The sequence below is a fragment of the Capsicum annuum genome, chromosome 6, assembly GCF_002878395.1.
Source record: "Capsicum annuum cultivar UCD-10X-F1 chromosome 6, UCD10Xv1.1, whole genome shotgun sequence".
NCBI lineage: Eukaryota > Viridiplantae > Streptophyta > Magnoliopsida > Solanales > Solanaceae > Capsicum > Capsicum annuum.
Genome location: NC_061116.1, coordinates 221,206,815 through 221,220,719, shown reverse-complemented (window position 1 = coordinate 221,220,719; position 13,905 = coordinate 221,206,815). Strand labels below are relative to the sequence as shown.

The 13,905-nt window shown below is 40.9% G+C and overlaps 1 protein-coding gene across 1 annotated transcript; it reads right to left on the bottom strand.

Annotated features, from left to right (window-relative positions):
- Window positions 1-3,800: 3,800 nt before the first annotated feature.
- LOC107873837 (ATP synthase protein MI25) lies at window positions 3,801-4,500 on the bottom strand. The gene has a single exon (XM_047414112.1). The coding sequence runs from the start codon at window positions 4,447-4,449 to the stop codon at window positions 3,853-3,855; it is 597 nt and encodes a 198-aa protein (XP_047270068.1). The 5' UTR covers window positions 4,450-4,500; the 3' UTR covers window positions 3,801-3,852.
- Between the last annotated feature and the right edge of the window lie 9,405 nt (window positions 4,501-13,905).

Below are 13,905 nucleotides of genomic sequence, written 5' to 3'. Positions count from 1 at the left end.
TCGATGGTTTCAGTTGGAGGCCATTTTCTTGCCTTTAATGGACTATCAGGGTTAGCAGGCATGGCTATATTTTAGCCCATGTATCTAAGCTAAGGGGCATAGCTTTTACTAAAACGATTTTCATTATCTTACTTTAAGTAATGGGACTACCTTAATAGGTTTTTCTCTCCGGGTAAGCAAGTGAAGTAAGCTTCCCCGCCTAGTTCCCTTGTAAAGAAAGTGTACTAGTAGGGCATAGTTCCTTCAAGCCAGTGTTTCCTTTTCTATCGGTCACGGAGAGCCAATAACATAGGGAGAAATCTTACATTCATTTCCAGGGGAGGGGAAACCCTATGCATAGTGATAACGGCGTAAGACCTCTAACTCAAATGAAGGGAGTAAGGTTGACTCCGGTCCCTTTGTCCCTCATCTTGACCGATAACAAAAGCAACTGAAACTGTCCAGAACAAACAACAACTACAAATAAAACCATTGGGAATCAAAGAAAGAAAAAAATCTATATTCTTATATGTAACCAGCCCTAGGAAAGGGGCACTCTAGTGCATAAACTTATTTCGACGATAAAAAGGGGGCACGAAAATAAACTTGGCAGTCAATCACTGTACTGTGATATTGACTAATTATTATTATTATTATTATGAAATACCATATTCTATTAAGTCAGTTATTGTAGACTATGAATCCAAAAAACTTCAAATCAAGAGGTCATACTCCGCCAACTACGCTTGGTTAAATCTTTATCCCAGTTTGTTTCATTTGCTTTCAAGTCTAGTGGAATCACTATGATAGCTTTCCCCGAGATCACAAAACACTATTCTATTAGGTCACAAACTCGTGCCCCATTCTCTCTAACTGAGGCGCTAGATCTTCTATCTATTCGATTGACCCTAAAGCTAGGAAGACTGCCCTACCTTCGACTGAGAGTGTCTTTGCCTAGAAACTCTTCTTACGTACTTGACTTATAGTATTGATGCCCATTTCCTCTAGGATAGTTCATTCCCAAAAAATAAAACTAGTTGAATTAGCGAGGATCCTTAAAAAAGTGGGTGCCATTCTATCAGCTTCGTCCCAATGGATATCTGTTCTCTCAAACAACAACCTAAGGAATCTCTCTTTCCACATAAGGTTTGAGGGATAAGGTCTTCAGGAAACCTTTTGAAGTGGGAAAACCAAGTTAAAGAAAGAAGCAACTCTCCCAGGATCGGAGAAGCTCTATTTCAAAGGTTAGGAGTTTTGTTCTGACTAGTATTGTCGAGGAGCGATTTCTTTGAATGGAAAGTGTGAGTTCAACTGCCCTTCCTTTGGAGAATGAAGTCAGGGAGTGAGGAGACAGAAAGAATATTTTCATACCTTAAACTTATAGCTATCAACAGTCCGCACCTTTGGTTTTGTCAACACTGAGAAGTGAAGAGCTCAAGTTTAGGCAAGGCAGTCTAAGAGGCTATGTAATAGTTGCCTCAAAATAAGGGGTTATATATGATTAACCATTTATAGACAACTTTATAGATTTGTTTATGGATCTTTGAGAATTGATTTTCATTTCCCTGAGATCTTGGAGAAGACATGTCCAGTCCAATGAATTTAAATCCCTTATCTCTCAGCTCGAAAGAGCATCAACGGTCGTATTATCATACAAGATAGATGAGATAAAAGCTATGTTATTATGCGTAAAGCCTTTTAGAAAAGCCCTTGCTTTCTTATATTGTCTAATTGAAGTGTAGTAATGTACCTATACCCAAGAGTAGAAAAAAATCAAATAAATCTCTCTTGTACTGGAGAGTTTTCCCCCTAAGGCATCTATAGGCCTTGAAAATGCGACTTCATATGCTTGTAGGGGTCTACTCATTTGCCTTCAATCCTTTCTTTTGAGGAAGAGGCTGTTAAGAAAGGCCTTCCAACCATAATGCCTCCATGTACGAGCGGCGCACTCTATTTTAGTATTGTACAATCAGTCCTGCATGAGTAGAGGTGTGCAGGCAAGAAAATAGAAAAGTTGTCTTTCTCCGCGGCAAACATATTCAAGTACCGAACAGCCTGAGAAGTAGGCTTCCCGATGCTGAACTCTATTCCTTAGGTTCAGAGGTTCATAGGTTCGTAGGAGGAGCCTTATGTCGTAGGCCCTTCTTGCTAAAAAGTAGAGTTTTGACTGGCTCTCTGTGCCTATGTATGAAAACGAGTATGTGAACAGAACATCTTTCAAACATCGAGATAAAATAAGCCATGGGGCCGGCAAACGGAACTAAGAGCTGCTCAAGGCACCACTATCCCTTGGCACAATGGTTAGGTCAAGCAAAATAATATTATTTTCAATTCATTTTTGAAGCCCCAGGTAACGAGCAATCTATTTTGATCTATTTTAGTTGCCAATGAAATTGAATATGGGGAACTTTTTGTCTAAGTGGTTAATCAGGCGAGTCAATTCTCAATATGATGCATACATGAAATGGGACAGAGTTCTGCCCGAACTTAGTCCAGTCCTATTAAAGATGGGGGCGAATCAAGCAACTCTTATAGATAGATGGGATAGGAAAGAAGAACCACTGATAGCATTTGCTGCTGCTTCTTTCTGATCGATATACAAGCAGTTGGGCGCGAAGCTTTCTTCATGAAAAAGCTCATCCTTTTCAATATAGGACTGTCTTTGATTCTGCTATTACTTATTTTTTGGAAATCTATCATTTTCAAATTTTTTTCACTGTCTTTAGTACGATCTGGTTTCACACCTCTCGCCTATCGGAACACCAACCCAATCGTCAAAAGCTGAAGTGGGTTTAGGGAATGGAAGAACAAGAACATCTTCTTTACCACCAAAAATGGTAACATAAGAACCTTCTTCACTCATGCTTGTCATCTGCTCGTGAATACCGTCCAGTCAAGTCTTTGTTCTTTTATTCTGAAATATGGGTGCTAACCAGATTCCCCATGTTATATACGAGGTCAATAAAATTCTTTAGAGAGTGAGTTTCTGATCATAATGACCACCTAAAGTTAGATTTCCAGTTGTAGTTTTTAGTTTGGGGTGCCAATAGTAGCATAGTTGCTTAGTCGTCCTTTCTCTTACGTATTACAATATAGGTGCTTTTCATGCTGCCTTTAGCGGAAAACAGAATTAATGGAAAAATAAGGGATAGGCTAGAATTAGTTCTTGAACTCTAGAGAACAGGCAGAAAGAGGTTCATCAGAGCAATAGGGAAAGCTTATAGAGGGGTGGTCTTACTACGACAATTAAAGCCAGGTTTCCTTTTATTCGTTGTCCAGGAAAGAGAAAGGATTCTTTTTGGGAAGCACTTACCAGCCCCTTTACCGATACCAAGGGGGAGTAGGAATTAGACCAATAGGGCACTGCTCTCCGCCTGTCGTAATAACAACAAAAATCTATACCGGAATTTCATTACCTTATTCCCCCTAAAACAGAGACATTGGTACAACAGGAGGCTCGAGAGACCTCGAGCTTCATATACGCTACCATCAGAGAGAATTTAGCCACTTTTTAACCCGAATGAGGTGATCAAGAAATTCATGGGCCTCGTAGTACCCGCATACGACAGCTATGTGAAGCTTTTCAGGTCGAAAACCTATTCGATGTTAAAATCGATCTCAAAACCCTAATATCACAGTCTTCAGAGAAAGGAATTTCTCTATATCTATATCTATATAACTAGTTCTTTAACTTGCTTCCAAATCCATCCATATTACTTACTCAAAAGCTTTGAATATTCTACTAGAAATCTTGCTTTTAGCTTTGGGCACCTCTGTCATAAACAAAAATAACATATATACAAGGTAAGCCTTTTCTCTCAAGCATCTTGGTATTGGATCCGCTCTTCTGTTAACATGAACATGAATTAGATTCTATTCGAATTCTTTATTCTTAAGAGAATCCCCCACCTGAACCATTCTTAAGACCACCAAGCTCTCTCGAATGAATTCTACTCTTTCTGCTTTCGAGCTACACCAGGGGCAAAATATTTTCCCTACTAAGACGTGCATCTTTATGGCTATATCGTCCTGAAGACGGATGCGACGGGAAGAAGTGGCATTTAGAAGTGTTGTTGACTTAATATTTAGGTTTCGGCATAACAAAGCTTGAACTGTCTTTTCGCACTTAGGTGCACAACGTGCCATTGGTATTGATTCTACTACAGTGCCACAAATTTGCAAGCTGATCCTAAGTAATTGTTGTTGTTCATTGGATTCCAGAGGAACTACTTCATTAGGATTGGGGAATTGCTGCGATTCTTTCTGAATAGCCTGGATTCTCCCGTCGAGAGTCACTTTGAAAGTATTACCTAAACTCTTCCGACTGAATATGATAAAGCCTATAAAACATAGAGCTACTATCATTTCTTCATTATAAATTAAGATCTTCTTTGAACTTGATGCCCAAATAGATAGAATAGCAGCAAATAGAATCTTTCTAGCTTGCATATTCGTGGAACTCAATCTCATTTAGAAAGCCTAATCTCTATCTTTCAACAACTGAATAGGAAGTGGTTTAAGAATAAGAAAGGACTGACGAATCGGATGCGCTCGCCCAGCGAGAAAGGCCCTGACCCTGCCAACCAAGTATCAACAAGAAAGAAGAGAAAGAAAGGAGAAGAGAACTTTGTATTTTGGTAACTATCTAGGAGTCATCTTTAACCTTCAATGCTATTAATAGATTCTACAACAATAGTCCCTCGGACTCGAAAAGTAATAATGAAAATAGCTAACCAATAGCAGATTCCGCAGCTGCCACTGTTGGAACCAATGAAGCAAATGATTGACCCATCATATCATCCGAAGAAATAGAAAATACCAAGAAATTGAATTTACAGCTAATAACATTGATTCAATTGGTATTGACATAATAGGAATATTTCGTCTATTAATGAGGATTTCCCGAATACCTGAAATAGAGATAATCATAAAAAATGTAAAATATTTGATAGGATCCATTTTGGGAACGTAAAATAGTTGAGAAATTCAAATGTGAAACAATCTCTTCTACTTGAAATATCCTTCAATTATGGATATGGAAGAAATCTTCTTTTTTATACTCATCTTTCCCCTCCTATCGCGCTTCGCCGATTGTTGTGCTCGTGTCAACCAATCCCTCAAGTGCCGTAAATTAGCTCTGGGGATATTGGGTTTGTTGGCATTATAGGCAGCTTTACTGGCAAAGCAGTCAATAATCATTTTGACCATCTCACTTGGTGATGGAAGTTCACCCAAGTTGTGGTGCCACAACCTTCGAACTAGGCGTGCTTTCTCCGATTCAATCAGGGGGCTAATCTGTTTGGCAAAGAAATCTTTTTTTCTTTAATCTTGGACAATTCAAGTTGATCCAAGGCTCTTTCGATCTCAAACTGATCCACTGGCTCTTCTTCAGCTGCGGGAAGGCTTGGTTCTGTCAAAGAGCTAACACCCCCTTCAGCGTCCTCACCTGATCCTGAGCCAGAGGCCTCCGCCTAAAGTTCTGACCCTTCCTTCAAGTGCTCTGGGAGAATGGCTCCACCCAATGTGATCGACGTCGTATCTCGACCTGTTCGTGCTAAGGAGCGAACACCTACTTTGAGGAGAAAGAAATCCTTTTCTAAAGTGAGTGAATTCAAGCCGGTACATCATAATAAAAAGAGAGGCTTCAGTTTCTTGCTTATCTATGGAATATCGCATTGTTACTGGCCTTTCCAAAAATGCATTTTATTGTTAGGAAATAAGGGAGACTGTGAATCCCCCCTTTGTGACTCTCTCCCTTTATGTGTTCTATATCAAAGTTAAAGAGGCTTTTGACATCTTTCTTAAGGGTTTCTTTCAATGCCTTACAATTTGTTCTCATCAGGAACCTCTGGTGTTGGATGTAGATTTGGAACTTTAGGATGGACTTCACCGCTTTTTTTGATTTTAAAGGGAAAGAGGAAGCCCCTGACATCAGCTTCTTTGATGATGACCAAGAAGATATTTTCCAATAGCGGTCCTTCTTTTGTTAATATTATAGACCAGGTATTTATTCCTCTCCTCCAAGTTCTACTGCACCCTTCGGTCAAGTAAACCAAGCTCACAGAAAAAAGAAAATATTTTACACTAATGTATCGTACTCTCTCGACCAGGTCGTCATAAGTAAATACTAAAAAATCTTTCCAAAGTGAGAGAAGAAGGGAAGGAGCGCTACAAGTAACATAACAGCCAGCTGAAAAACGTTAGCTATCTAGGCTAGCGTGTAATGGCTTTCTCTAATAGGGGCTTGCTTCTTTAAGCTTCGCCCAACCTATACAAGGTGCTGCTTGCTTTCTCTCAGCCACTAGTGGCTTATGTAGTGGTCGGCATTCCTACATGCTCCTCCTTGCCCCCCTACTTAAGAACCTAAAGGTCACCTTTGGATGTTGTTGTGATGCTTTGGTTATGAAGGTTACCGCAGTCTAGGGGATGGATTCAGTCAGCGAAAGTTCCTCCAACTCAATCAATATCAACAAGATGTCGTGACTTCTTAGGCTTGGTTTATTTTGTCATAAAAGAAGGTTGGTTTCGTAGGTTCATTGATTAGTACACCTTCGGTGATGGTAAGGCTGGGACCGGTGTTGTCCGTATCCAGTTTGCCAGCCAATAAGATCTCTGAGATTAACCAGCCAGCTGGGTTGGTTTGGCTATTCTTTTTTATTGAAAATGAGTCAGTTGTCTGTGCGAGTCACCTTCTTCTAGGCTCCACTGGACGACACGGTATTTTCGTTCAAATATATATAGGCCGGCCGTACTTGTGATGGTTCACAAGGATCCAATATGACCACTTAGGTCTACGTTACCACGATATTGTTCTATGGAAGCGGGCGGTTTAGAAGTTCAGCCCATTTTTTTGGTGTTGTAGGGGAGGGATTAACTTTTTTAATGCATATTCAGTCGTATCGGCATGGCCCCACTGATTTGTTTTTGATTGGAGCATCAAGCAGCACAACTCGATTTTACTTGACTAAGCCTGTGCTCCTCCAAGGAGAGAGTTTGCTTTATCCAACTCCCTTGTTGATAACAAGGCAGAAATCCCCGACCCAACACTTGTTAGTTTTGAATGAAAAATGAAAAGTGCCCTGCCCTAGTAAGCACCTACTCCTATAAAAAAGTGAGACTTTACTAAACAAGAAAGAAAGGCTCTTTCTATCGTCATTAGTCAAGCGCTAACAAGCAAGAAAAGGGATGCACTAAGAAGCAAGGGCTTTCGTGCATCTTCTGCGCCCTTGCTTCTTGCCTTATCTTACTTAGTAAAGCAACCTTTCGCGCTAGGCGCTCACCTTTTCCCTAAAATAGAATATTTGGTAGTTGGTAAAGACCCACCCCTTATTTCAGTCAGAATGAGACCCCGAGACCCCAGGATATTAGATTCCGCCAATAGTGAACTATTAAGGATTGCATCCCGCGCATATTCTACATTATTGCCGACAATTGATTCAGCTTCCGCTTCTAGGAGATCAAACGGAGCTCAATTAGTTTCTGCTAGACGAGATATAAAGAACATAACCAATACAGAAAATAAGGGAATACTGGACCATATCTGCTTTTGCGCCATGACAATCTTACTCGAATTACGGGAACCTACACATATTAGTACAGTATACTGGGGTTCCCTTCCAGAACCACACGTGCAAGTTTCCTTGCATGTGGCTCATACGTGCTTTCCGAGGTGTGCCTGTGACTCAGCATGGGAGAAGGAGGCGAAACTGCGCACTTTCATGTTCAGAGAATTGTCCGAGTGAGTAGGCAGCGCCTACCAAGCAAATCTTTCTTAAAGAGGAAGGGCTGGTTCCTTTTCGGTGCCTGCCCTTTATTTATTTAAATGTTGAGGTAAGGAAAGCCCCAGGAAAGTCTAGGTTTTCTCCCAGCTCCATCTCGGCTGGCTTCTTTCTTTCGAGGGGGTGGGTTCCTGGAGCAAACTACTCATTGCTGTGTTTCCCCAACCCAAGGAAGGTCATTTAGTAAGGAGCATTGTTTTGAAGGGGAGAAAGCGTGGTTGACAAACCAATCATCGGAGGCAACTGGAGTGCTTTCATCAAATGATACATATGGGCTGATCCATTCCCATCCCAAGTGATGCCCCGATTCGGCCTGGCCGGTCGGGAAGAGATTCACATAGAGACTATTGCTATCCGGGAATCTCTTTCTATGTTAGCTAGCAGGGGCGGGCTTTCCTATGGTAGTCCCACTGCGCCCTCTGAATGACCATCCCATCTCATCTTGATTTGGATATACTTGTATGTAGCCAGCCATGTTAGCTCCACATGAGAGCCTTTTTAATTTGAAATAAAGGCTAAAAAGGCACTCATCAGTTAACTCAGCCCCTTTTCTATTTCTCTTTACCGCCTTATAAGAGAATAGGTCCCGAAAAAGTGGCCCGCCTTTCATCATCTATACCAGCTGCCATTCAATAACCAATGGAAAGGATTTCAATGCCGCTTTCCAACCAGTCAAGTTGCTGAATGCCCCTCTCTAGATAAGAAGCAGAACGCGCTACCACCTACAGTCCTTTCCTTAGTCGGGGACTTCCACGAAATGAAAACGGGCGGCATTATTGTATGCTCCACTTTTGTTGCCCTGGTTTATATCCCAGAGTACTCCTTTGGCCGATCTGTCACCAAACTACTTAAACAACCTAAAGGCTTGGCCCCATCCCATTTGGAGAATGACCCCTTATGGCACGACTTAGTCAATTATTCTCATAGTTCAAATAAGATTCAGATCGGGTTGGTTTAGGTATATGAAAGCATGGTTCTTGCCTCCCTCCCCCCTTTGAGCTCATCCATTCATTGGGTCATCCCTTGCTCTCACGTTCGAGTATTTGCTCATCGTTTAGGCCCGTGAGTGAGATTTCTGCTCATTGCAGTCACCTCTGGGGTTCTTCGTACCTGGATAGTACAAAGACCCTTGTGCCCGGCCCTTGATCAGATAAAGCTGCCCGCCTTATGACCCATAATGAAAAATGACCCTTGTGACGAGACACGGACATTCCCCATGCTGCGGTTCCCTTCGGTCCGTTCTTGGGTTGGGTTAGGGGAAATCTGAGAGATTGCCTTCGCAGATCCAAATGCGCTCACATGGTAAACAATAAGAATAAGACCAATAGAGACTTCATAAGGGACCATTTGAGCTGCAGATCGTAATGCTCCTAGAAATTCATATTTCGAATATAGAGGAGTGAAAGTTCCCAACAAATAAGTACTTTTTCATATCCTTCTATGAACCATACAAGCACGTCCTCTGTCACCCCCCACTGCGCTTACGGCTCTATACCCCAACCCAACTTGCTCTGGCCCTGGGTCCTTCCTTTCTATTCCTTGGTAAAAGGACCGTGGGAGCAAGGGTGGCGATATCTGCTTTTGACTGATAGAAAGCATCTCTCTTTTGACCCTCCTGACTGAACTCGCCAAAAAAATGACAATAGAAAAAGTTTTTCTTGCCGGGAGAGTAGCATTGTAGACATCTTTATATGAGGAGGAGGCTTCGTCGTCCGGCTCCTCATAAATGATGTTAGGACCGGCCGGCTCATCCTCAGAATCCAAAAAGAAAAGAGAGACAGAACAAAATTGCTTTGTTTCAGTGACATATCTAATCAGACTGAATAGGATTTGAAAAGCTGTTACGATCATGCACATAAATATTAGTGAACTATTGAAGCTATTAGTGTGATTGATCAGACAAGTACCGAGGGCTTTTGGTAGACTTCTGTCATTTCCAAATTCGCTTGCGACAAGTCCTAGTATTAGTATGAGTTCGTTGACCGCGTAAGGGCAATCCATCTTGATGACAAATTCCACGATAACAAAAAATTGAAATTAATAGTTCGATGTCTACTCATTCTCCCTTCTTCAATTCCTAATGAACAACATGATCTTGACCTACCATTTGTTCAATTTGGTCGATTTGATACTTAGTTAATTCTTTTATCTTTATGTTTCCACTGATACCTAATCGATAACGAACCTGAATGGCTTTTTAGGGCCAATTCCATCAATTTTGGTTGAGGCAATTCTTACTTGTTCATCGCCAACTAATCTAGCTCCTGAAATATATAACATTCTTAATCCTTCCTTTTACTGGTCTTCTCGGCTAGAATCATAAATGGGTTGTCTCCTATCTGATGATTTTTTCTATAGGTAGAACTACTGTGAGCGGTCTAAACTTCTTCCCTTATTTCTTTCTTCATTTTGTAAAGGGGATCACATTTGTGGGAATATAGGACGATACGTCTCTAGCTTGTGTTTCAATGACGGGTAAGGCGGTCAAGCTACCTATGCCTTTTACCTTTAGTAATAAAAAAAAGGAGAAGTAAGACCAAAAACAGCCAACACAAAGAGAGTCCTAAAGAGAAGTCCACTAATGTGGGATTCATGTGGAATTGCTCCACCGAAGATGAGACAAAAAATTTCTTTGACCATACGTCGGTCGCACTTTCAAACCATTGACTTTTTTCTTTAATTGTTCTCAAATCAGATAAAATGGACGTAAAATAATTCAGATTTGACGATTCTCCGTGCACCTATTGTGCCAAAACAAAAGGCTCTTCCTTATCCAAAGTGATCCCATTTCATTTTCATGTGCAATGATTGAGACTTCCTCCTCTATTCTCCCTTGTGCTTCATATAACTTTCTTTTGGTGTAAGGAGAGAGAATTTTATTTATGGAAGACATTTCCGATAAAGAAGGTGAACGGAGAGGCGCCTAAATAATAGAATTAGAGGGTATCCCTAAAGTATTACGGGGAGAGGGGGACAGGGAGGGAAGCTTATCGAGTTATACAATAGCCTTAGCCCTTCTTCCACTACCCTAAGAGAGGGAGATTCATGTATGGGAGTTGTGCGGGAATAAATCTCAACCAAAGTTTTCATCTCTTTCCTCTTATTGGAATATATCCCAAGAAAGAAGATAGAACCATTTGCTACCTTTGAAACTTCGGAGATTCTATGGGAAATTAAAAACGTTGAAGTAAACTGTGGCTTATAAATAGGAAGATGAGGAGATAAGGGGCGATGGATATTCATGATATTTGGAAAGATTGTTGTTCATTCACTCTGCGAGCAGAGCGGTATACCGAAAAAAAGAAGTGACTACCTTACTTAAGCAATTCTTCTTATTCTTCTTCATTCTTAGTTGAAGTTCCCCTTCTCCGGCAGCTAGTTCAATGGTTTCTAAGCTGGATGACTGGTATTCTCTGGATGGACGGTAAATCCAGGTATGCTGCTGGTATTTAGAAGGACCAAGGGAATCCTGATCTTCTCTCCTAACGAATTTCCCCTTTGCTACTCCCTTTCGCTACCTGGAACCAAGTTTTTTCTTATTATAGATAACGTACGCACAGGTGATCTATCTAATTAGTGGACTATCTTCATTAAGACTCATTTGATCTTATATAGAAACTTTTGGACCATTCCATTCATTGTCTTCTTCTCAACCTCTCCTCAGTCATTGAACTGGGTTACTGAACTCCACCTTCTTGGAATCCCATTTCCGAAAGTCAGGTCGAAGGCAAATGGATTCCTTGCTTGGGCAGTAAAAAAGTCTATGATTCTCATCTCAAAAAAGATTTTAAATTTATGGCACCTCCTATAACTACACCACTAAGACCGAGTAATAGAACAGTGGCCAGAGAAGCAGATTCCATAGCTGCAGTTCTTCCTCCATCAAAAGGCTCTGAGCCTGCTACATAGCTAGGCTACGAGATTGATTCTCTAATGATAGAAATAGAGAGGATAGAGGATCATGCTTACAATCAGCATTTTCTATCGTCTTTCGCTGACCCTAGTTCTACCAAACCAACCTCTTTAATCCTGGTGTGAACTTCTTCCTGCCTTCTTACCCAAGAGCTCTGATTCCGCTTAAATAAAAGCAGCTCTTCTTCCTTACTCTTTAGAGTAGGCATTTTGAAACTTCCTTAAACATCTGCTTCAAAGAGCTAAACCCCAGTCTTATTGAACTGGGTCAAAGAACTACCTTCCTGGAGCTACCTCCTTACTTAGATCGTTCATTTCCTAATTCAAACTCGGATCAGTTGGCAAGTAGATTCCGTGCCTAGGTACAAAACTCTAAACTAGAAATTTGATCTAGAAAGAGTGAAATCTAGCCTTTTGTATTTATCATTTATGGGTCTAGGATAATTCTTGAAAGCAGCAACTCCTACACCTGCCGAAACTTTAACAGAAAAACTACAGATTCTCACCCTCGAGTCAGGAGCTCGCTTTCAATCTCTAAGAGCCGATTCGATGGTATCTTCTCTTATGATATTTCTAGTTATCACGTAGTGGGAATAGTCCCTCATGGACACGGGAAGAGAGCTTCAAGAAAAAAGGGCTTGTGCAAGCAAGTGACACTTTACTTCAAGTGAATAGTGCTGCCTCACTTTCTTTAGCTAGGCTGAGAAGCCGATTCCTAACATAGACTATTCCTTCTCATCGAAAGATACCTAAGACCTTTTCACCAAAACCTAAACCCCATGCTCCTCGAACAATTGAATCAGAAGTCAAGATATTCACACCCACGCATAAAGAATAGCCTGTGAATGCCCTATTTTTTAGGAAGAATTTGACATTAACCTGGAATAAGAGCAGAATGAGCCTAACGACGTACCTTCAACTCAAAAGGCTAAGCCGATAAGAGAGAGCTGTCTCCTTCTGTGTGAAAGAATTGGATCTTTAATTTTAAAGAACAATCCTTTTCCTGGAGTTTTCTTGAGATACCTCAAGATAGGACCAAAAGCCTCCCAGTTATCTTTACTTGGATTCTGCATGAATTGACTAACCACTCCAAGAGTAAGGGTTAGATCTGGTCGGGTTATAGTAGGATAGATAAGCTTTCGAACCAAACGTCTATTTCAAAGAGTAGGCCATCATCCTTACGGAATTTCAAAGTCGGATCCATAGGAATATCCACATTGCTCCCAATAATCCAGTCTGCTCTAAAAAGTCTATAACATACTTCATTTGATAAAGTGATATTCCCTCCTTGATCTTGCTACTTCAATACCCAACAAGTGTCCAAGATTTCCAAGATCCTTGATAAAAATGTGTTTACTAAAATACTGTTTCAGGCCAACAATTCCTGTTCTCTCACTACATGTAATTACAATATCATCAATATAGACAGCAAGGATTAGAAATCCACTTTGGATATGATGAACAAATACTGAATGATCAACCTCAATTTGCTTTAGCCCATATGCAGAAAGAACATCGACTAAATTTAGCAAACCATGCCTTCTAGATTCTTTTCTAGACTTCCCAATCTTTCCTAGCTTGTTTTCTTTGCGCTAAGCCCTTCTCTTATCTACAACTTTGGCGAATAGTGAAAATCATTATTCCCTCCAATATTTATGGAATGATTTGACCCCCACTCCTAGCGTGCTAAGCCGTAGTATGTTTTTTAAGAAGATCCTGCTCAGTGTGCCAAGCCCCCTCCCAACGGTTTCAGGCCATGGTATGTGTCAGTGAACTAGTCTTGCCCCCTAACCTAAGAGTTTTGGTTTTAACCAGCCGTAAACAGGTCCTTTATATGCCTTATAACTGTGTTTTTTGCCTATTACTGCTTATCCGTACTTCATGGCTGATAGGCCTACAGACACTTGAGGCCCCGGAATAGCCTTTCTTTTGCGTTCCCCCTCTTTTCTTAGATCAGGTTAGCACTTATGCTGCTTCATGCAACTATATTCAATTAATTGAGTAGAGAGGGCAATTGAATCAGTCGTCATCCTTCACTCTTGTGCTAAAGTCTCTCTTACCACAGGTCGCCATTCCATTCTTTTTCGAAAGGGTAGATGCTTTTCTCCTCGATTAATTGAGATTTCAAGTTGACATCTCAAACATAATCCTGTTGTTGGTAATGGCCTTGGAGAATAACTTGCCACGCTTTATGGGCTTGACTCTTCTGGGATCGGATGTAATCAGCCGCCTCCAA